This window comes from Lissotriton vulgaris, chromosome 3_2 (assembly GCF_964263255.1).
Source record: "Lissotriton vulgaris chromosome 3_2, aLisVul1.2, whole genome shotgun sequence".
In the NCBI taxonomy this organism is placed as follows: Eukaryota; Metazoa; Chordata; class Amphibia; order Caudata; family Salamandridae; genus Lissotriton; species Lissotriton vulgaris.
Genome location: NC_141690.1, coordinates 11032723 through 11057357, shown reverse-complemented (window position 1 = coordinate 11057357; position 24635 = coordinate 11032723). Strand labels below are relative to the sequence as shown.

Below are 24635 nucleotides of genomic sequence, written 5' to 3'. Positions count from 1 at the left end.
GCAGACAGGAGAAGCCCGGACTTACTTGGCCAGCCAGCTACAGTCACACCTGTTGTTACATCTCCCATTATAGTCAGAGTAGAACCTTTTCCTCCTCCACATGCAGGTTTCCATTGACAGAGACCAACCCTTGGAGTCATGCACCGCTTCCACATGATGCACGGTTCTGGGGTCTGTCCTCGTTAGGATCTTGTCTTCAAGTTCTGTGCTCTTTTCTTTGTTGCCTGCTGTGAATCTCTATGAAGGAACATGTCCACGTTTATTTCTCTTTCCCAGGGGTCACTATTGTGTCCCTTATCTTGCCCACCAACCCTCTAGGTGTGGTGCAGGTTGGGTACAGGTTGGGTTGCAGTATTCTCGAAGCTTCCAAATTCCACTTTATTTTCACCTGTTACTATGGGAATATATATATATTGTCTCCCTCTGTGTCATGCAGCCCTCTCTGGTCGCCCCGAATGCTCATTCCAAGGCTCCCCATGACGATCTTCAAGTTAATAATTACAAAGTGATAAAACACCTGACTCGCACATTGCCACAGTTTTACATTTAAACACGGGGCAATCTGATGTGAGGAAAGTACTCTTCTGCTACATCATCCCTACTTGTCCTGGCTCCTGCTCCAGGCACAGTTTTCTCTATCAGCATCGATGGTACCCAGAGCAGTTGCTACTCTCTATCTAGCGTCATCCTTTACAATTAACTTCTTTTTCTCCTTTGCAATTAACTCTTATCTCTCCACTACATTATAATTTTCTAATCATAGATCCTTAAAAACAGTATGTTATGCAGCGCCTGGGCTGCATTTTCAAATACCTTGTTTTTCCGATAGAAAAACCATTCATAATCACTATATCCAGGCATCACTGCAGGGGTTACTCTGTGGGATGCAGAGAGTGACAAAGCTTACCAAATGATCAATTGACGCTCTCTATTACTAGACTCATACACCTCAAGCACCAATGAAATAGGCAATTGGGTAGTGAAGAAGAAATACTCCTCTGGGCTGACCCAAAATCAAAATGACGCTTGTTTTCCAAAGCTGTGGCTGAAAGAACAAACCAATGGATAAAGGGGACATATCCTTTTTCCCTATCACATATAGAGTGCCTTAGGGCTCCATACTGTCACCTGTCATTTTCAACATTTACATGGAGTCATTTGGTGCTCTACTGACACATAACAGCATTAAGAGCCACCAATGCCAATAATGCACAAGTGTATTTGAAGGTCTCCTCTGCTTACCACATCCAGTGCCTCAGACTCTGCCTGCACATCACCTAGATCTGGCTGACCATCACTTACCTGAAGCTCAACACAACCAAGACAGAATTCATAATATTTGCCAAGAACAACAAACAGGATACACTACAAACCTGGCTCAAGAACACAAACCCTGTGAGAAAATGGCTTATTGGGTGAAAGAAACCCTAATCAAGAAACATCCAGAATCCTTGACGCAAAAAAGTCACTATATTAACCAGTCCTTATCCTCTGGTAGCTATGCTCAAAAGCAGTCCGGTTCGATTGAAGGTCCGTTCTCATGTCGTAACTGTAAGTGGGAAGCTTGGCCAGTAAACAGACATTCCATCAGCTCCCCAAACACTACTAACCACCCAGCTACCACACTCTTAAATGCGACAGAGTAGGATGCCAGAGCTGCTGCATGGCATAACCTTTAAAGATATGAGCATCTGTTCAAAAGAATGCTGTTCATCATCTGCTGATGGGGAATGTTAGTATTTCAGCTATCCCTCACGGAACAGAGGCTGATGAATTATACTATTGTCTATAGACCACCGGGCTATAACACTCACTGCGCTGCCAAGCTGTTTTGCTTACACCACCCATGTTAAAACATGACATGTACATGATAATTGCTGACTTTAATTTACATTTAAAAAAAATTGAAGACTCACTTTCCAAACAACTAGAAATTGATATGCTAACCTTGCAAATTACTCAAAAAATTAGCTGCCTTACACACTCTGCGGGTCATACCTTAGACTTGCTATTTTCTAATTTCAATAGCATAACACATATTTACATTTCCCCTCTCACATTGTCCGATCACTCCAGTTTAAGCTTCTCGATTTCTCTTTTTCTCTCTCAAAAACAAATTTTAAAAAGCTTGTTTATCCCGTCTGTGGTTTGTTCCTCATATGCTTCCTTTCAATATGCCCATATCTTTTCCACACACACACAACCACACACACGCAGACAAACACACACACGCACAACCACACACACACAACCACAGCCACACACACAAAACCCCACACACAACCACACACACACAACCACACACACAACCACTCACACACACACACAACCAAACAACCACACACACAAGCACACACACAACCACACACACAACCATACACACAAACTCACCCAACCACACACACACACACACACACATACCCTACCACACACACACAACCACACACACAGACAACCACACACACAACCACACACACAACCACACACACACAACCACACCCGCACACACCCCCACAACCACACAAACAACCACACAACACACCACAACCACACACATAACCACACACAACCACAAACAAGCACACACAGACAAGCACACACACACCAACCACACACACAAACACAACCACAAACACAACACACACAACCACACACACACAGCCACACACAACCACACACACAACCACACAGCCACACACACACAACCACACACAACCACACCCAGAACCACACACACACACAACCACACACACACGCACAACCACACACACAACCACACACACACAACCACACACACAACCACACACACACACAACCACACACACACACACAACCACACACACACAACCACAAGGACACAACACACACAACCACACACACACAACCACACACAACCACAACCACAGACACATCCACACACAACCACAACCACACATACAACCACATATACAACCACACACACAACCACACACAAACACACCATCAGTGCACGCTTTCACCAGACACAGACACCGACAGGCGTCAGTGCACGCTTTCACCGGGCACAAACACCACCAACCATCAGTGCACGCTTTCACCGGGAACAAACACCACCAGCCGTCAGTGCACGCTTCCACCAGGCACACACCACCAGACGTCAGTGCACGCTTTCACCGGGCACACACACACCACCAGCCATCAGTGCACGCTTACACCGGGCACACACACACCACCAGCCTTCAGTGCACGCTTTCACCAGGCACACACCACCAGCAGTAAGTGAACGCTTTCACCAGGCAAACACACAACCAGTCCTCAGTGCACGCTTTCACCAGGCACACACACCACTAGCCGTCAGTGCACGCTTCCACCAGGCACACACACCACCAGCCATCAGTGCACAATTTCTGCAGGCACACACACCACCAGCCATCAGTGCACAATTTCTGCAGGCACACACACCACCAGCCATCAGTGTACACATCAATTGTTAACACATCCACAATTAAGTATTGTAGCAATCGGAGTATGGCGCATTTTACTTTTAAACATATTCATCTAAAGAGCAGTATGCCACCATTGCTACAAAAATAAGTACACATTTTTTTGGCCTACAATTTAAAGACTTTTGTTGCAATTGGTGTTGCAATATTTATCAATGCCAATAGCTCAAACTTAATTAATGCGAGACCTATTGCATTGCAAACGCTTGTTTAAGGATGCCCTCGAAACGCTAAAGATCTAAGATCTTAAGTGTTCGTCTGCAGGTTCTTCGAAATTGTTTCTTAAAGAGTCCACCCGTTAACTTACAATTGTTATAGTAACTTAATAAAAGGATAATAAAAAGTGCGATTATGAATAACGGTCAGATAAACAACAGTGATAAAACCATAATAATAATATCAATTGTATAAATAATGACTTATTTATTTTACTATATGATATCACAGAATATGTTGCTTCGTACCTGCTAATAAAAATTAATCTATATCAAGTGTGTTTTTATCTTGCATAGATAACTTGGGAGGTGCAATAGCAGCAAGCTTCCTCTGAGTGTTACCTGCTTCCTGATTGATTAACAAATCCTAATGATTTAAACCTGTTGAACTAAAACTAATTTAATAATAAATGACTTGAACTGGAAAGTGATTGGGAGTAAAGAGCCGCATTTTTAACGACACTCAGCAGTGGTGTGAGAGTTACCAATGGTTCCTCTGCCCTCGCGGCCCGACCTGCCGCCCCCTCGCCACCCACAGCGCTGTCCGGCCCGCGGGCTCCCTCGGCCCTCGCAGCGCCGTCCTGGCACAACGCGCCCCGAGGTCATTAATATCGGCGCTGTCCGCGGTGCCTGTGAAGTGACGCGCGCTGCGGGCGCTGCCACGGCCGCGCGGCATGGGGGCCACCCCCGGTGCCAGGCCCGTCCCGGGCGCACAGTTCAGGCTAATCATTGACAGCCCTTTACAGCCTCGGCGCTGCGCAGATAAGGGAGAGGAGCACCGGGGCTGGCGAGGAGCAGCGCCGGGCACAGGGAGAGCACTGCTGACACCAAGAGAGAGAGCACTGGTGACACCAGAGGAGCACCGGGCACAGAGCATTGATGACACCAGAGAAGCACCGAGTACAGAGCACTGGTGACACCAGAGGAGCGCCGGGCACAGAGCACTGCTGACACCAGAGGAGCACCGGGCACAGGGAGAGCACTGCTGACACACGAGGAGCACTAACAACAGCTGAGCAACACCGGGTAAAGAGCACTGGACACCAGGAGAGCACCGACGACACCAGAGGAGCACTGGAGCAGCACAGGTGACACCAGAGGAGCACCGAGCACAGGGAGAGCACTGGTGACACCAGAGAAGCACCGACTACGGCTGGGGAGCACTCGGCACTGGAGCAGCACTGGTGACGCCAGGGGAGAGGCACCACTGAGCAGAAGGCGGTACTGGTGCCACCAGAGGGGCACTAGTCCAGCTCAGCAATGGCACCATCAGAGGAGCGCTGGGCACCCGGGAAGGGCAGCGTGACAACAGGGGAGCACCAGTGACAGGAAAGGAGCAGCGCCAGGCACAGGGGGCATAGATACCACCAGAGAGGAGGCAGGAGAGGAGCAGTGGGTGCAGGAGGGCAGCACCATGGACACATGAGGAGGGCAGGAGAGGAGAGCACAGCGGGTGCCCGAGGGACACTGTCACAAGTCACTACTGGCACAGGAGAGAAGCACGGCGGGTACCTGGGGAACAGTGGCACAGGAGAGGAGCACAGTGGGTGCCCAAGGAGAAGGGGCACAGGAGAGGAGCACAGTGGGTACCTGAGGGGCATTGGCACAGGAGAGGAGCACAGTTGATACCTGAGGGGCATTGGCACAGGAGAGGAGCACAGTGGGTACCTGAGGGGCATTGGCACAGGAGAGGAGCGCAGTGGGTACTTGAGGGGCATTGGCACAGGAGAGTAGCACAGTGGGTACCTGAGGGGCATTGGCACAGGAGAGGAGCACAGTGGGTACCTGAGGGGCATTGGCACAGGAGAGGAGCACAGTGGGTACCTGAGGGGCATTGGCACAGGAGAGGAGCGCAGTGGGTACCTGAGGAACATTGGCACAGGAGAGGAGGACAGTGGGCACCTGGGGGCAGTGGCACAGGAGAGGAGCACGGTGGGTGCCCGAGAAGAAGGGGCGCGGGGGAGGAGCACAGTGGATACCTGAGGGGCATTGGCACAGGAGAGGAGCACAGTGGGTACCTGGGGAGCTGTGGCACAGGACAGGAGCACAGTGGCTGCCAGAGGAGGCACGGGATAGGAGCACAGTGCCTGCCCTAGGAGGCACAGGATAGGAGCACAGTGGGTACTTGAAGGGCATTGGCACAGGAGAGGAGCACAGTGGGCACCTGAGGAGCAGTGGCACAGGACAGGAGCACAGTGACTGCCAGAGGAGGCACAGGATAGGAGCACAGTGGGTATCTGGGGAGCGAGCAGCGGCACAGGAGAGGTGGGTAGGTGAGAGGCCACTGGTCACAGGAGAGGAGGCACAGTGGTTGCCCGAGGAGAAGGGGCATAGGGGAGGAGCCCGGTGGTGCCCGAGGAGACACAGTAGAGGAGCACAGTAGGTACTTGAAGGGCATTGGCACGGGATAGGAGCACAGTGGGTACCTGGGGAGGCACAGGATAGGAGCACAGTGGTTGCCCGAGGAGAAGGGCACAGGACAGGAGTTCAGTGGGTGCCTGAGGAAGACTGAGGTGGGCAGGTGAGAGGAGCGCCGGGATCAGGCCCGTCTCCCTCTTAGCCGGGGGCGTCATGAGCGTCCTGCAGGTGACTCTCTTGGTGCCACTTCTTCTGGGGGCGGTCCAGGGGTCCCCGGGGGACGGCAGCGCGGCGTGGGCCCGCAGTCCTCACGTGAACCAAAGCCAGCTCTTTGCGCACGGCTCCTTCCCGCCAGGCTTCATGTGGGGGGCCGGCAGCGCGGCCCTGCAGGTGGAGGACGGGGGCGCCTGGCGAGGGCGCTCCATTTGGGACGGCTTCGGCCCGGAGGAGCGGGCCGGGGACAGCTACCACCTGTGGCACCGCGACCTGTGGGCGCTGGAGCAGCTGGGGGTCTCCTACTACCAGTTCTCCCTGGCCTGGCCCCGGCTGCTGCCGAACGGCAGCGCCCTCTCCGTGAACCCCTCCGGGGTGCAGTACTACAACCGGCTGATCGACGCTCTGCTGCACCGGGGGCTGCAGCCCGTCGTCACCCTCTACCACTGGGACCTGCCCCGGGCCCTGCATGAGCGCCTCGGGGGCTGGGCGTCCGAGGCGCTGCCCGGCCTCTTCCAGGAGTACGCCAGCTTCTGCTTCAGGGAGTTCGGGGACCGGGTCAAGTACTGGATCACCATGCACAACCCCTACATGACGGCCTGGCACGGATACGGCACCGGGCTCCATGCCCCCGGAGAGAAGGGCGAGCCGGGCACCATGCTCAGGGTGGCACACAACCTCATCAAGGTAAGCAGCAGCGCACACCCTCCTCGGAATAATGTCACTGTGCCGCCTTCAGCAGGTGGATGTACGAGGAAGGAGTGGCACACACAGCACCAAGGTCAGGGTGGCAGCACACACAACCCTATCTGTGTCCATAACCCGTGGCACATGAGCGCCTCGTCCTATGGCACAGAACGCATAGCATGGCACGCGATATTAGAGACAGCAATGATGCACAACATCATCTATGCAGGTAATCTTATGCCACCCGACCACACATTGGCACGGCACAGAACTCCATATTGGTAACGCATGGGGTGGCACAGAACAAAATCAATGTAAATAACTCCATGCCACACGACAGCATGAAGGCATAGAAGAACTCCATCAGGGTTAAGCATAGCATGGCACATGCCATATTCTATGTAAATAACACCATGCCACACGATAGCGTCACAGCATGGCACAGAACTCCGTCTAATTAAAGCATGGCATGGCATGGCCTCATTGAACCATCTAAGTACATGATGGCAGAATGCACAACATCATGGCACACCTCGGCAGGGCGCACGGCATGTTAGGTAAACAACGGCAAGAAACACAACATCACTTTCAGACATTACACAAGCTACACGGCCACATCGGAGCATGACACACATCATCGCGTAGGTGAACCACTGCAAGGCGCACAGCAAGTAGGTAAACAGTCCTATGCCCATCGGCCACAACCATCAACCATGTGAACATTGGCATGCCACACAACTCCATCCGTTTAAATAGTGGTATGGTGCATACTCCGCCTAAATGCATATTTACATGGCACACAACCGAAGCTAGAAAAAGAACACAAAAATATACATCACTGCACCTGGAACATTTCTGTGTTATGCCACTTAACCTCGTCACGTTAATGGCAAGGCCTCAAGGCACCCTAGGGTAAAGTATCGCCTGGCACACATGGACACAATACAATGTCGCACTGTGTACGCAGAGTTAAACGTGCCGCGTATGTAAGAGCATGTATGTAACTTAAACATGATATAAAATGGCATGATACACGTGATATACAATGACACGCCTGATTTGCAATATTATCGCACATCCTTCAACGGGGTATACAAGGCACGGCACACGTGATTTATAATGACTTTTATCAAGGTATATAAAGGGATGGCGCACACGCCTTAACATACCTGATACATACCATGCCGTGTCACACATAGCTATGTCTTGTCGCGCATAATATACAACGACATGACATCTTTTAACCAGATATGTAAAGGTGCAGTACATGTGACATGAAATGTCCCGGCACATAGTTCATCAAGGCATAGTATGGCATAAGGAACGTGTTTAGTGGCATGGCACACGAAGCCACATAATAATGGCACGCACATGTGATATACACTGACACCGCACCGCCTTCATCAAAATTGATATGCATGGCACATAGAATATACAATCATATGGCACAATCTTCATCGGTGTATGTACATGCATGGCGCACATGACAACGGCGTGGCACGCGTGATATAAAATGGGACGGTATATCCTTCACAATGGCATCTCGCATATAGTGTATAAATGACGTCAATCATGATAAGAAGAAGCATGATAAATATTGACGTGAAATGGCATGGCACAGCCTTCTGCTAATGACAGACGTGGTAAACAATGACGTGGCTCAGGTGATGTAACCGTGCACAACCTTCGTCAAGGTAGATAAAAAAGCATCTCACACACGATAACAGTGACGTGGCACAGCGTGCACAGCCTTCAAGGTATATACACCCACATGACGCACGACGTGTCACAGCGTGCACAGCCTTCGTCAAGTTATATACACGCAGATGACGCACGATAAACAGTGAGGTGGCACGGGTGCTATAAAATGGCACAACCTTCACTAGGGCATAGCAGGGCATGGCTCGGTTCCACTCCCTGCTGGTGCCTCCAGGCCACGGAGACCTCTCCAAGGCAGTGCCAAGGCCTACATGGTGACTTAACATTACAACAAGTGCTGTACCCGCGGGGTGCAAGGGGCAGCTTCCTCCGTTGTTATGGTGGCGCTGCGCGGTCCCCAGCGCGACAAGGGCACCGCGGGCTTGGAACAACCAAAGTCCAAATCTTGCGAGGTATGTTAATCTCCCTCAAATCCCTCGAGCGGCGGCCCGGGCTGTGCGACCCGCTCTGCCATCCCGCCCTGCACTCTGGTAGAGGCTAACAGCAACGGGCGAGTGATTGGAGGGCCTCGTGCCAGTGTCACTGTGCCCTGTGCGCTGCCCACTGACACCGTGTACCCTCAGGCCTGAACCGCTCCTCTGTCAGTCATGCAGCATGCCATAGAGTGAAATATCTATTACTTGCACCCTTCTCAGTTTCTACGTTTTTGTGCACTTGGTTGCCAATAAATCACCAGCCTTTGTTGTTTATTCAATTTTGGTAGAGTCCTTCAATTTGTGTATGCAATGGCTCAAATAACTGAATGCCTGATAAACAAACAAATCGATGAGGAAATAAAGAAATTCCATAACAGTGTATCCCTAATTCCAAACTCACCACAACAATGTTTTACATTAATACACAATGATATAGATCATGAACCCCCACTAAAATAACGTCCACCACATTTAGGTTTCCTTCATTCCCCAATCCCCCCACTCTTCAACTTCCAATAAAAAGATTTCAAAGTAAAAAGGCCTGTCGGAGTAGTAAAGGAGTCCCGCAGGATACCGGATCACATTATCTTGCACGCATTTATAAATCGAACCCTAAAATCGCTGCATGAAAGGGGCCATAGACATATTTGATCAGTTTCCAGTGCATCACAAGGCAGAAGCTTGCATTCATTCAATGCATGCGCATATATGTGTACATTTGCGTGGTCTATATAGCGCTAGCCTAGCTTTAACGCAACGGAGGGCCGCGCGAGAGGCAGGGTTTACGGGCAGGCATTGGGAGTGTTTCCGTGGAGAAGGAGGGCCCACGCGTGGTGGGGGTGGAGATTTACCGTAATGAACTGGGCAGTGCAGACAGCAGACAGGGGAGTTCGTTGCGCAACTTGCGCTGATTCACTGTGAGCGAAATACCTACCAGTACTAATGCATTATCAGATAATGCGTCCATTAATAAATATTGGTGTAAATGCGAATAAATGTAATTCGTTGCATTTTAACATATCTCTTAATAGGGGGACTCGCCCCCTGTAGAGAGAGGCATTGTTAATATGTTCTTCATAGGTAGAGCCATAGCGTCATACACTAAAGACGTAGGTGATTGGCTACTGGTTTCATGTACTCCGTAATATCCAGCTGGGTATCTCGATGGGCTCATGCACCGTCTGCAGATGAGATGTCATTGTTACTTGTAGGCCGGAGCTTTGAACATCTGAGGCCGAGTGACACAAGTGCCCTGGCTCCGGGGATGCAAGCAGGGCAGGCATTAATGTGTGCCACGAAGGAACTGGCACCGAGTCGGCCTGCCCCTGGACAGCACCGGTTGAGAGGGCGCAGGGGAGCCTGCGGAGCCCATAGGTGCCCGGTGGGTGGGGAAAGTCTCACAGTGCGTTGGCCTGTGTTGCTCACACCCAGGGAGGTCACTGCCCCCCTACATCGGGCCCGTTCCCCTTCAGAGGCAAGCGGACCACCAGTTTGAAACAGCCGATCTGTCTTTCACTGTCCAAGCCTGCACCTGTGCTGTCTGTTGTAATAGGGCACGGGGTGCCACGGCGCTGGGGTACAGAGAACACAGACTCACACTTCTGAGTTTAATGAGTAACAACATTAAAGTGGCACAGAGATAATTCACTCAGATGTTACTCTGTAAGTGTGCGAATAATAAGCAGTTTTTTTCATTCCTCCCCCATACACAACCAGAAAACAAGTATAAACGTATAGAAAAACTGTCCCCAGACCGTGTAGCCCTCTTATATTTTCATCATCACAATGACGTGGCTTTGCCAGCAATAGGTTGCAGAACATTTCCCCCGCCAGGAGATAATCCCTTTCCATGGAGGGAAGGGGAGAGAAACACTCCATGATGGTGAAGGGGAGGGAGTTTCTCTCTTGAAGAAACAAATGTTCCTATGCACAAAAGTGGCAGCATGGCAGAGGTGTCATTGCACCAGCATAATGACTATGGTGGAACTGCCACCTCACAGGTGTAAGAAGCAAAAAGCTTTCAGGAAGTGAAACCTGTAACTCGTGCAGCTTTCAGGGTGTAATTCTGGAAAATGTTGTGAATTGTAAAAATCTGACATTTGCAGCTAAGGGAGGGTGTCTCGCTGTAGGTGAATATTTACGACTTTTTAAAAGAAATTGAACCTCATGGGACCAGATTGTTTAAACTGCCACCAGTGTCAAGCAATAATACAGTGGTACAGGGCAACTTCTGCACTGACCGTCGATTTAAAAATGCTGTTTTCATCCTGTCACTTTCGCACTGGTCAGTTGGTGTTACAAGTAATAAAAAAAGTTATGCAGCAGGGGTATTTGTGTGCTAAGGAATATATATTATATACCACAGTACATCAACAAGCGGTTTATGCAGATCCCAAAGATGAACCAGAGAACCAGTGTTCAGGAGTTATGACCCCCCCAGATGTATCCAGTGCTTTGCCTATGGGGTAAAAACACAACTCAATCAATGTTAAGGGGTAGGTTTCCGTGGCCAGCGTGGGGGAAGGGAGATGGGCCACAGAATGGGGGGGTGGGTGGGGCTGGGTTCACGGGTGGGGGGGTGAAAAAAGGAATGGAAAAATGAAGTTCTTGGTGTTATTTTGCTTAGCTTTCTTATTGACAAATCTCTGGCCGTTCATAAAATACAAAAAGAGAGGGCTGGATGGACATAAAATGTCCAAATGTGGTTTAATTTTGAATGTCTAGTAGGGAGTGTTTTAAAATAATCTCTTTCAATGTTAATGGTTTAAATAATAATAAGAAAATGCGGGCGGTAGAAATGTGGATCAAGACAGAAAACCCCTCTGTAATACTCCTACAGGAGACAGATATCTCCTCTTCAAAAATCGAAGAGTTTTTAATGTTTAAATCATAGGCTTCGTAGCAAGGTTTTTCCTCGTTTACTGAATCCCAGCGAGGGGTTGCGATATTCCTAAATAAGAACATACACGCTGAAATTTTTCAAACAGAAGAAGGTGGTTCAGGACGTTGGTGCTGGGCCACATGTACAATTAAAAACAGACAGAGACCTATTACTTTTGTCAGCTTTTACGCACCAGTAGATGATAATTTCAGAGTGTATGAAGATCTGTTTCAATCTTTACTTATGGTGGCAGGAGATATTGTTATTGGAGGCGACTTTAATGTCCTTATGAATTTCAAGTTGGATTCAACCACTCAATCGAGAAAGCAGCTTAAACCCAAAGCATTGAAAACTATCCTTAACTATAAAATAACACTCGATCTCTGTGACCCGTGGCGTACACAAAATCCATCAAAAAACGAATATACTTGTTGGTCAGGGAGATTTAAGTCTTCTTCTCGGATTGACTTCTTTCTCGCCTCTAGACAACTGAGTCTGCGTCACCAGAGGACTGTGCATAATGGGTTTTCTGATCACGCAATGCCAGTTATTGAATTTGTTTTAGGGAAAAATGTAAGAACTCCTAAACGTTGGGTGTTTAATAAAACATATTTGAAGGACAAAATATGGGTCGCATCATTAAAATCAGAGATTAGAGAGTTTCTTTCCCGCAATATTGAAACAGCCCCACTTAACATAGTCTGGGATGCTTTAAAGGCTTTTATCCGCGGTATAGTCATAAGGAAAGACGCAGCCGCTCTGACCGCCGTTAGGTCCATTTAAAATTCATTGGAAAAACGCATACAGGTTTTAAGTATCACGGGATGTGATATGTCTGTGCAATACAAATATCCAGACTAGACTAGACTTAAGGCAGCAGAGCCCCTCCAGCAGTGTTCAAGAACAATTAAACGAAGCTAAAGGGGAATTCAGTGCAAATTTATACGCTCAGAGTGAGGAGATTTTTCGTAGTCAATCCTCAAAAATATACAAAGAGAGTAACTTTACGGGGACGTTTTTAGCCTGGCAGGTTAGAGAACAAGCCGCCACAAATTTGATCCGAGGTTTAAAGTGCCCAGTGACGCATTTGCATACAGTAGACTCGGCTGGGATAGGGAAGATAATGCTTACTCCCTACAATAATATCTAAAGTCAGCAACATAAAATAGATCAGTAAAAGTTAACTGATTTCTTAGGAAAATACGCATTGCCTTCTCTCCCCCAAACTGAACAATTGGTAATGGCGAGTCTATTTTCTGTGGAAGAAATAGAGCTGATAGTGAAAGACCACCCGAATGGCAAGGCCTGTGGCCCAGATGGGCTACCCACCGAGTTTTTTAAAGGTTTTTTTTGCGCCTTTTCCGATATTTTTTTGCAACTACTCAATTCTATGTTGGAAGGAGGACCAATTCCAGATTCTTTCCGGGAAGGCACGGTGGTTAGCTTTTTGAAGAAGAGGAAAGAAGCCAAAGATCCAAACTCGTACCGGCCAATCACTCTATTAAATTCTGATTACAAAATCGCTACATAATTACTGTCAATTCGGTTTAACCAAATATCAACAGATTTGATACATCCTGATCAAAATGGTTTCATTGCAGGTAGACAATTGATAACGAATATGCATTATTTGATCGAAGCCTTAGATTATTTTGAGACACGGGAGATTCCAGCATTAATTTTGTTATTAGATGCTGAAAAAGCTTTTGATTTGGTGGTTTGGGAGACACTTTTTATTATTTTGCAGTATTTTGGTATCCCGGATAAAATTATAAATTTAATTCAGAATCTTATACTGGTGCTAAAGCCAATGTCATTATAAATATGGCAATGGTTGGGTCAGTTTTAGTTAAGCGGGGCACGAGGCAAGGTTGCCCATTATCACCTGTTCTTTTTGCGTTCTTTATTGAGCCCTTAGCAGTTGCAATTCGGAATTGCGTGGATATTCTCCCTCCCGTTCCATTAATAGCCAAGATCAAGCTATACTCTGATGATATTATGCTGCTAATTAAACCCAATTTACAATCTCAAGTACGGGTATTTCAGCTTTTTGAAAAATTTGAGGCTTTGGGGGGTATCAGATCAATAAAAAGAAAACGGAAATTCTGGTCTGTGGAGGCAGAGATCCAGAATTGCATCCTGACATAAGTTGCTGTATCAATGATAAACTGAAAAGATACCTCTGGGTTTTTTTACAGCTTCAGTTAAAGATTTGTACAGTCTTAACTTCGATCCCCTTCTTCAAAAGATTCATATAATGTTTTCTCGGTGGAATTCAATGCCATTGTCAATCCTTGGCCGGGTTGCTTTGATAAAAATGTCAGTTCTTCCTTTATTTCATTTTCTGTTTTCTACCATCCCTTGTTTTTTGCCAGGAGTATTTTTCTCTAAAGTTGAATCTATGTTTTCAGTTTTTGCTTGGGCGAAAAAAACACCCGAATTGCAATAAGCACTCTTTATGAGGAATTGGATCAGGGAGGTCTCTCTTTACCGAATCTTAGAGATTACTATAACGCCTACTTTGCTCAGTATCTGTCAAGATTTAAAAACCAAACTCTACATCAAAACATATTTATTAATTTCTTTTTTGATCTAATTTGCCTCGAAATTCAGATACCCCCCCCCCTTGCAGGTTCTTAAATCTCCCAAATTAGTCCGTTATAAGACACTAGTATGATTCTTTAAGAAACGTACGGCCATGCTTAAAAGATATTCTCTGCCCCTCTTTAATTCAACAACTTTGTTGTCTAACTTATTTTCGTTTATAGGGATTGGGGTAGGGTCAGAGATAGTTGAAAATTGGGTCAGGACAGGATTCATTAAAGCAACCGATTTTTAAAAAAATGGAGTGTGGATAACCCCGTCAGAGATGGCACGCTTAGTCCATGGGAACTTTTTGTTGGCTGGGTCTTATAATATGATATATAAAATTCTGGGGCAATTGGATCCCATACAGTTTATTCAGTCATCCCCACTGACTAATGACCTCTTTGTTAACGCAGCGTTAAGGAAACCCGGGGATTGGAAACGCTGCTTAGCGCAGAGTAGGGAGGTGGATTAAAGCCTTAAAGCAATTAAAAAATGGCAGGAACAAGAAAATCATGTATTATCCTTGAACACTTGGAGGACTATTAATAAATTTAATTTTAGTACATTAAGGGGTGCCAACTGGCGTAGAATGTTATTTTTTGGCAAATGGCTATTGTACTGTACACCTGCGGCGATTTTTAAAATGTATAGTAGTCATTCATCTAATTGTTTTAGATGCTCAAATCATGCTCCGGTCAATTGGTCCCATGTAATGACCCACTGTACTAAGATTACGGTATTCTGGGATGAAATTTTTGCTTTTTTAAGAACCTATTATCAGAATATGATTCCCTTAAATGTAAAGTTGATGCTTTACGGTTTTGATCCGGATCTCAAGCTCTCTGATCCATTGGCCAAATTAGTATATATTGCAATGGCAGTGGCTAGATCTTTGTTACTACAGAATTGGCGGTCAGAACAGATCCCATCCATGCAGGAATGGTTACAGAAAATGCGGAGAGTCAGGAAAAGCGAGCAAAGTTATGCTTTGAGGGTCGGGGGGGGTAAGAAAATTTGATAAAATTTGGGGCTTTTACTCTGATTAATTTGTATAGAGGACATTGTGGATGAAAGTTAAACTGTAATTGATGACTGTATTTGATGGCTGGATATGTTATATGATGAATTCTGTTGTTTGTGTTATTAATTTGCAATAACACTAAAGGACTTCAATAAAAATTAAAAAAAAAAAAGAAATACAACTCAATGTACGTCAGTTTCAGGGTGTTTTTGATACCCTGTCAGCGGGCTGGAGTCTTTGGCCAACTTGGAGTTGTTCTACCAATGGGTGTCCTAAGGGACTCAAGCTGCAGCCACTGAGGAGGCCCAGCAAGGCTGAAGCACTGTGGGGTTGGTGGATGATCTACAGTTTCCTGCTGCACAGATAGTGAAGATGGAGGAGCAAATAAGGCGAGAGTAGCGCACAGTAGGCCATATGAAGACAGGGCTGTAAAATGGTACTAAATTGTGGACGTCCACCTTCTCCGTAGATCTGGGACCTTATATTATCCAACACCAGATGACGGAGTGTTCTTTAAAGGTGATATGTTATGACTTGTATAAGGAAGTCCAGACTAACCAGCGATGCAAATACAAATTGCTAAAATTGGTGAAATCACATTACCAACATGGTTCATGAAATGATAGAGTTTAGGGAACCCACAACTGATGGCTTTCCTTTTTATACCATCATGGAAACACTTGGATGAAGATAAGCCATGCTCGAGTTCTTAAGGTAACAATGGTTGAGTGTCATAGAACCAAATGGATTAACTTAAGTCTCTGAAGTTCAGACAGGTGTCCTGATGAAGGTGTCTCCAAAGAATTATTTCCACCGAAACGCGGTTTTGTCTCGCCTCCCTGAACATTAAGGCTTTTTGTAGATATACATCTAATGTTGGAGTGTTGTGAGGTTTTCACTGGGAGATTATAGTAAGTAGATACGTATGGCGAGGATGTGTTTTGAGAAAATATAAAGATTATTTTGATAAGCAAGTCATTTTGATAATATTGATGTATAATGAATTTTAATATGAAACGGACATATTTGGAGATTTCATAAGAAATATAAAATTAATAAACGACTAAATACTCACAGAAGAATTAAACAGTATCCATGTTGGAGCAGATTATGACAATATGGTCTTGTTTGTTTGTCACTGAGAACCTACCAATAACAAAACGATGTACAGCAGAGGGCGCCTGAATCAAAACCAAGAGAAATCGCAATGAACGGAGATCCCGAGGTGATCTCTCCAACTTCGCAGTGCAAGGGCGCACCCACCAGTTGAGTTTGCTTTCCGCGTTCCCATGAGAAAGCTGAGGATGAACTCTGGCGCTGTACATTTTTTTGCTGTACAACGGGCTATGAAAACCCCATTCCCGTGTTGTTACTGTGGTGAATAGGGCCAGTGGGGAATGCCCGGACCGTAAAACCGATAAACCCTGCATATTTTAATTCAAGCAATTTTCTTCAAGCGTATTATTTCTTTTTGCACATCATGTTGTCAGTCATATTGTCAGCACACAAAAGCGTCTCTGTTCCTGTTTTAAAAAGCTGTTTTTTCACGAATTCCAAGACATCCCTTCCTTGACAATACAGAGACACCGCGTTTGGGGCGATAGGGGAAGTGGCGGAGAATGGTAGTTTTTGGCAGGCGCATAATTGCATAGGCAAGGCATAGGTGAAATTTTAATTACGCCGGAGTAATTTTGCACTACTTCTTTGAAATTAATTATGCCAGTTCATGTAATTATGAGTAATGTGGCAGACATAGCCTACCAGAGGAAACATTAATATAGCGAGTGCAAGATGCTGCTGGATGTTACTGTGTGCGTTCTGTTGCATTTAGCGCTATTTACTCAGCGCAGAATACATCCTCAGGTGCATTCTCGACTTGAGATTGATTTTGCACCAAGAGAATAGTACTAAATACTGGGTTACACACCTCAAGTATTTCCAGTTAATCTTCCCCAATGTTGCTGTAATTTTTACATAATTATGCAACAGAAAATTATCTAAGTTACATCCAACCCACATTTATAGTGGCGTGGAAGCACCAGGTGAGGCAGAACTGTAGAGCCTGAAGCAGTTACCATCCACAGAAAAGTGCCTAGTGGGCATAGTGTTTTCACAAACTGATTCCAACTTTTTCAGGGCATACATTCACACTATAGCCTGACCAACCACTTCAACTAGCCCTCTGTAAATTATGTTTTCAACGGACTTAAGTATAACCGGTTATAGTTGGCAAAAGGATAGTTTAATTGTACCATTACATTTTGCATCTACGGAGTTTACACTGCAGCACCATGTATGAAAACCGCAATCAAAGAATGTGCATGAGAAGCAGCATCAGCTCAAATAAAAAATATGCTTTCTGTTAGAGAAACAAAGAAACATTTAACCTTTATTCACTTACTAGAAAAAAAAATCGTCTGAGCAATCTTTGAAGCATTAAAGACACACGTACATCTCAATGGGCTAATCTGCCCTCTGCAGCAGTTTCTGTGGCCAGCGAGCTGACTCAGTCTCTAGTGTACTGGAGGAAATATATATATGGCACAGGACTACTGAGGACAAAAACTATCTGGGTTCACACCTGTGCCAAATTCGGTCTATGCTCTATGTTGACACTTGTACCAGGATCTTACTGTTTTTAAGCGTGCATCATGCTATTTCCATGTTCTCGGTTATAAAAAAAAAACTAAACAGAGCTGCCTGTGCTTTCGGAGTTCGGAACGATCTATGTTCTGTGTTTATAACTACACATGTCCATCTGTCTGGGCTCCCCTAACATGTATGCCAAACTTTAATCTGTGTTGTCAAGGTGCAAACCCCTGGCGCCACCTTCAGAGTTTATACCTATACCGGGTTCTATTTTCTCGTAGTTTACCTGTTACAGGCTCAGCTGGCCTTCTCCGCTGTCGTTCTGGTGCAATTCTGTGTGTATGCTTTGACTGTTATATGTTTATAGATACCCCTAGTGTGGTTTCTGTTTTAGAAGCCATATTTGTGACGAGTTTTGCCTCTACTGTGTATCCATTAGCGGATCTTTTTCTCACTCTTCTTTTAGTCTGCGCCTGAATCTGTCATAATGCGAATTATCTGTAAACACGTCAGACTCCAGCTTTTCACGATTCGCACTAGGACCAAGCGATCACTGTGTCTTTTTACGGTCAGATCTATATGTGAAGCAAAATCTCTGCTAACAAGGTGCATTCGAGTCAGACTAGGTGTTGTGTTCATACTCGTGGCAGAATAGGACTCTGTTCACACCGAAGGCTCGCCTTTCGGCTGATTTATCTGCAAAGCTCTAGTTATACATTAACAGTTCATATCTGTTTCGGCCGCATCAATATACTAACGTCTGCGTAATGTACCAGACTGTTTCAGCCATCACAGTTCATATTGGTGACTGACTGCGCTCTCTGTCCATACCTGCGTCAGGCTACGCCTGTGCTGTACACGATGATGGCACTGCTGCCTCTTTCACTCCGGGTCTCGGGCTAATGCTGCTGTCATGAAAGGTTCCCAGACTCACGCTGCAGGCCTTAGCGCGAGCCACAGGCCCGGCTGCAGTCCTACACAGAGTCCCTCCGACTGCCGGGCCCGGAGGGACTCATTGGCGGCACAACCAGAACATCCTTGTGGATTCAAGGACATGTAATGCAACAGAGCGTAAGTTTTAATACAACGGTCTTCAGAAGCAACTACACCACATACACTGCAAAATACTGCTGCACTTCGAATTCCGGGTGACGTGCCGTTCTAGAAACAGAAGAAAAACAGTAACTAGAGAAGCATTTAGCGGCCATCTTGGATTGGGACGGAGGAGAAGAAGCTGCTGCCGACCGAGGCGGACTGGGTGGATGGGCACCTCTCCGGGGCTGGCGAGGGCGCGGCGGGAGGAGGCTGCTGGGCTGGAGCGGGAGCGGCAGCGACAGACACAGCGGCAGGGGGCGGCTGCTGGGGCTCCGGGCGCTGCAGGTCGGTCATGTGTCCATTGGGCAGGTTAGGGATGAAGCTGCTGTCTGAGAGCCGGCGACGTAGAAAGTTCATAATTTGGCAGGAGAAGCGCCGGGCGTAGAATGCAAAAACCGATAACCCAGAAGAAAAAAACAAGCGCTCTACGCGCTCGCCATTTGTCACTAAGCCCCGTCCTTTGCAGACTAGGGTGCGTGTTTTTCTTTCTCCCCTCTTCTCCATTGGCTGGAATGTAAACAAGGGGCGTGTTTTTGACTGTTGTTTTTACATTCCAGCCAATGGAGAAGAGGGTAGAACAAAACTAAAAAACACGCCCCCCCCCAATCCGAAAAGGACGGGGCTTAGATGGAAAGAATGACATCACTGAGACCTCTTCTCCAATGGCTGGCCGCCGTTTAGGAGGCCAGCCAATGGAGAAGAGGGGCGGGGTTTACCCTCGCTACTGAGAGTCATTAAATCTCGCCAGCGAGACTGCGCTTGTGCGCAGCCTACGCTAGCCGAGACCTAAAAACTGCTAGGGTGTATTTTTGAGGATATTTCTATTCAGAAACCTGGCAAATAGGCAGCTCTATAAATATCCTCCTCCTGTGAATTGAGCTTAGCAAGAGCAATACTATTTTTTCGCTTCCAGTGGTGAAAGGGTAAAGCTGTTCGGATGCAATCGTGGTTTTTGGGCTCGTGCCCGCCCAGCGATTACCAGCAGCTCATAGTGATCCAAGTGGGTGCCCATCACCAATTCTGTGCTGTACAGCCTGGAACCGGGAAAGGGAGCGGTGGATTTCTGCTTGAAAGATCACTATCTATGCGAACATGATGCCAACAACAGGACACCAAGGAGTGAAATGCAAAATGGTGAATGTTAATAGCACTTTCTTTTGAATGTAGTGCTAAATACCAAATGTATACCATTTCTATGCACTGTCTGTAACCACAGATGTTATAGTTTCCTACGTTCGGTGACTCAGTGTAACGATGTACGGTCGGTAAGACTGAATCTGCTTTACCGGGGTTCGAACTCTCAACCGGAGGTAAACTGCACTGTGACAGCGTCGACCGTTCAGCTTACTGAACTTTCTCGTGAAGTGTCTCCGGGGAAGCAGAGTGGTGAACATCGGTGAAAGCACCTGCCTCGGCACGGCGTCTACTGCTGAGTGCGCCCCAGACTATGATATACGGCCTGGGGTCAGATCTGAGCTTTCACTCAGTGGCGTAACAAAACTTGAGGGGGCCCCCCTGCAAACTACATGGAGGGCCCCCCCAACATTCTCTGTGCCATTTTAGAGATCTCAGGCCAGCGACCCGCCATACTGCAGGGGACGCGGAGCTATTGTTATGCCACTGTCACCAATACAGCCGTTATAAGTAACACTGGATGGTGGAGTTAAAGGTTGGGCTTAGTCTGCCAGCAGGCTATCATACGTGGTGGTCTATTCATTACAGGGTCCCTGCCATCGGTAGACCGGGGAAGTTTGCCCAATGTTAGGTGGGTTTCCTGATGCAGACTCCTGACATGATATACAACATTGGGCCCATTCATCTTTCAGTTTTGACAAAAGTGCATCCACTGCTCCTTCTCGTTTCAAAACATTAGACAATGCGACAATGCAGTATTTTAAAAGCAGATGTAACTACAAAGAGCACATTTTGATAATACATTTTTATTAGTAGACAATAGCAATCTTAAGAGGCATTGCATAGCTTCATACACACTTTGACCCCAATTCCATCACAGTCTCTCTCCCTCTCTCTCTCTGTCTCTTAGTCAGTCAGTCTCTCTCTCTCAGTCAGTCAGTCTATCTCTCTGTCATTCAGTCTCTCTCAGTCAGTCAGTCTCTCTCAGTCAGTCTGTCAGTCAGTCAGTCTCTCTCTCTCTCTCTGTCAGTTTGTCAGTCAGTTGGTCTCTCTCTCTGTCAGTCAGTCTCTCTCTCTCAGTCAGTCAGTCTATCTCTCTCTGTCATTCAGTCTCAATAAGTCAGTCAGTCAGTCAGTCTCTCTCGCTCTCAGTCAGTCTGTCAGTCAGTCGGTCTCTCTCTCTGTCAGTCTCTCTCAGTCAGTCCCTCTCTCTGTCAGTCTCTCTCTCTGTCAGTCTCTCTCTCAGTCTCTCTCTCTCAGTCAGTCTTTCTCCCTGTCAGTCCCTCTGTCTGTCAGTCCCTCTGTCTGTCAGTCCCTCTGTCTGTCAGTCTCTCTATCAGTCCCTCTCTCTGTCAGTCTCTCTATCTCTCTCTTTCTGTCAGTCTCTCTCAGTCAGTCAGCCTCTCCCTTTCTATCAGTCAGTCTCTCACAGTCTCTCTCTGTCAGTTTCTCACAGTCAGTCAGTCTCTCTCTTTCAGTCAGCTAGTCTCTCTCTATCAGTCAGTCTCTCTCTCTCTGTCAGTCAGTCTCTCTCTGTCAGTCTATCTCTCTGTCAGTCAGTCTCTCTCTCTGTCAGAGTCCCAGTCTCTCTCTCTCTCTCTGTCAGTCTCTCTCTGTCAGTCAGTCTCTCTCTCAGTCAGTCTCTCTCAGTCAATCAGTCTCTCTCAGTCAGTAAGTCTCTCTCTCTTAGTCAGTCAGTCTCTCTCTTAGCCAGTCTCTCTCTCTGTCAGTCCCTCTCTCTGTCAGGCTCTTTCACAGTCTCTCTCTCTCTCAGTCAGTCCCACTCCCTGTCAGACCCTCTCTCTGTCAGCCTCTCTGTCAGGCTCTCTCTGTCAGGCTCTCTCTCTCAGCCTCTCTCTCAGTCTCTCTCTCTCAGTCTTTCTCTCTTAGTCAGTCAGTCTTCCAGATAATCTCTCTCTCCCTCTGTCAGTCTCTCTCAGTCAGTCATTCTCTCTCTCTCACAGTCAGCAAGTCTCTCACAGTCAGTCTCTCTCTCTCTCTCTCTCTCTCAGTCAGTGATTCTCTCTGTCAGTCAGTCTCTCTCTGTCATTCGGTCTCTGTGTCAGTCAGTCTCTCTCTGTGAGTCTCTCTCTCTCAGTCAGTCTCTCTCTGTCAGTCAGCCTCTCTCTCTGTCGGTCAGTCTCTCTTTCTCTGTCAGTCTCTCAGTCTCTCTCTCTCTCTCTGTCAGTCTCTGTCAGTCAGTCTTTCTCTCTCCCAGTCAGTCATTCTCTCTCTACCTCAGTCAGCCTCTCTCTCTGTCAGTCAGTCTCTGCCAGTCAGTCAGCCTCTCTCAGTCAGTCAGTCTCTCTCTCTCTCAGTCAGTCTCTCTCTCCTAGTCAGTCTCTCTCTCTCTCAGTCAGTCTCTCTCGCAGTCAATCAGTCTATCTCTCTGTCAGTCAGTCTCTGCCTCTCTCTCTCAGTCTCTCTCTCTGTCAGTCAGTATCTCTCTACCTCAGCCAGTCAGTCTCTGTCAGTCAGTCAGTCTATCTCTCTCTGTCAGTCAGTTTCACTCTCAATCAGTCTCTCTCTTTCTGTCAGTCAGTCAGCCATTCTCTCATTCAGCCAGTCTCTCTCTCTCAGTCAGTTTCTCAGTCAGTCAGTCTCTTGGTCAGTCAGTATTCAGTCTCTGAGTCAGTCGGTCAGTCTCTACTCTCTCTCCACTCTCTCCATTCTCTCTCTCCATTCTCTCTCTCAACTCTGTCCGCTCTATCTCTACTGTCTCTCTCTCTCCACTCTCTCTCCACTGTCTCTCCACTGTCTCTCTCTCCACTTTCTCTCTCTCCTCTCTCTCCACTCTCTCACTATATCTCTCTCTCTCCACTCTCTCTCCACTGTCTCCCTCCACTGTCTCCTCTCTCTCCACTCTCTCGCTCCACCCTCTCTCCCTTCTCTCTCTCTCTACTCTCTCTCCACTCTCTCTCTGTCTACTGTCACTCTCCACTGTCTCTCTCCACTCTATCTCTGCTCTCTCCACTCTCTCTCTCCACTGCACTGTCTCCCTGCACTCTCTCTCCACTCTCTCTCCACTCTCTCTCCTCGCTCTCTCTCTCTCTCTCTCTCTCTCTCTATCTACTCTCTCTCCACTCTCTCTCTCCACTCTCTCTCTCCACTGTCTCTCTCCACTCTCTCTCCTCTCTCTCTCTCCACTCTCTCCCACTCTCTCTCACAAAGTAGTGTGCGCTCCATGGGCGTCCGCAGAAATGTTTCCAGAGGTGGGGGGGGCACATTTTTAACTTCATCACCATCCCCCTTGCACCCTTCTCCCCTCTGCATTGCACCCTTCTCGCCCTCCCTCTTGCACCCTTCTCCCCCTCCCCCTTGCACTCTTCTCCCCCTCCCCCTTGTACCCTACTCCACCTCTGCCTTGCGCCCTTTTCTACCTTGCATCCTTCTCCCCTCTGCCTGTCACCATTCTCCCCTCTGCCTTGCACCCTTCTCCTCTCTGCCTTGCACCCTTCTCCTCTCTGCCTTGCACCCTACTCCACCTCCGCCTTGCACCCTTTTCTACCTTGAACCATTCTCCCCTCTGCCTTGCACCATTCTCCCCTCTTCTTTGCACCCTTCTCCCCTCCGCCTTGCACCCTTCACCCTCTGCCTTGCACCCTTCTCTACCTTGCACTCTTCTCCCCTCCGCCTTGCACCCTTCTCCCCTCTGCCTTGCACCCTTCTCTACCTTGCACCCTTCTCCTCTCTGCCTTGCACCCTTCTCCCCTCTGCCTTGCACCCTTCTCCCCTCTGCCTTGCACCCTTCTCCCCTCTGCCTTGCACCCTTCTCCCCCTCCGCCTTGCACCCTTCTCTACCTTGCACCCTTCTCCCCTCCGTCTTGCACCCTTCTCCCCTCTGCCTTGCACCCTTCTCCCCTCCACCTTGCACCCTTCTCCCCTCTACCTTGCACCCTTCTCTACCTTCCACCCTTCTCCTCTCTGCTTTGCACCCTTTTTGTCTCTGCCTTGCACCCTTCTCCTCTCTACCTTGCACCCTTCTCCCCTCTGCCTTGTACCCTTCTCCTCTCTACCTTGCACCCTTCTCCTCTCTACCTTGCACCCTTTTCGTCTCTGCCTTGCACCCTTCTCTACCTTGCACCCTTTTCCTCTCTGCCTTGCACCCTTCTCCTCTCTACCTTGCGCACTTCTCCTCTCTGCCTTGCACCCTTCTCCCCTCTGCCTTGCACCCTTCTCCCCTATGCCATGCACCCTTCTCGGCCCCCCCTTCTCCCCTCCCTGCGGATGCCCATG

At 47.6% G+C, this 24635-nt stretch overlaps 1 protein-coding gene across 2 annotated transcripts in view; it reads left to right on the top strand.

Moving 5' to 3' along the window:
* Positions 1-4336: 4336 nt before the first annotated feature.
* Positions 4337-24635, top strand: part of KLB (klotho beta) — a 229994-nt gene continuing 209695 nt past the window's right edge. The window contains exons 1-2 of one of the 2 annotated variants that reach the window (XM_086963974.1): positions 4337-5357; positions 5476-6955. In XM_086963974.1, the coding sequence (XP_086820100.1) occupies positions 6269-6955 (687 nt within the window). In that variant the 5' untranslated portion in view covers positions 4337-5357; positions 5476-6268. Of the gene's footprint in view, positions 5397-5436; positions 6956-24635 lie in introns of both variants that reach the window. The other variant, XM_086963973.1, reaches the window with a different exon arrangement.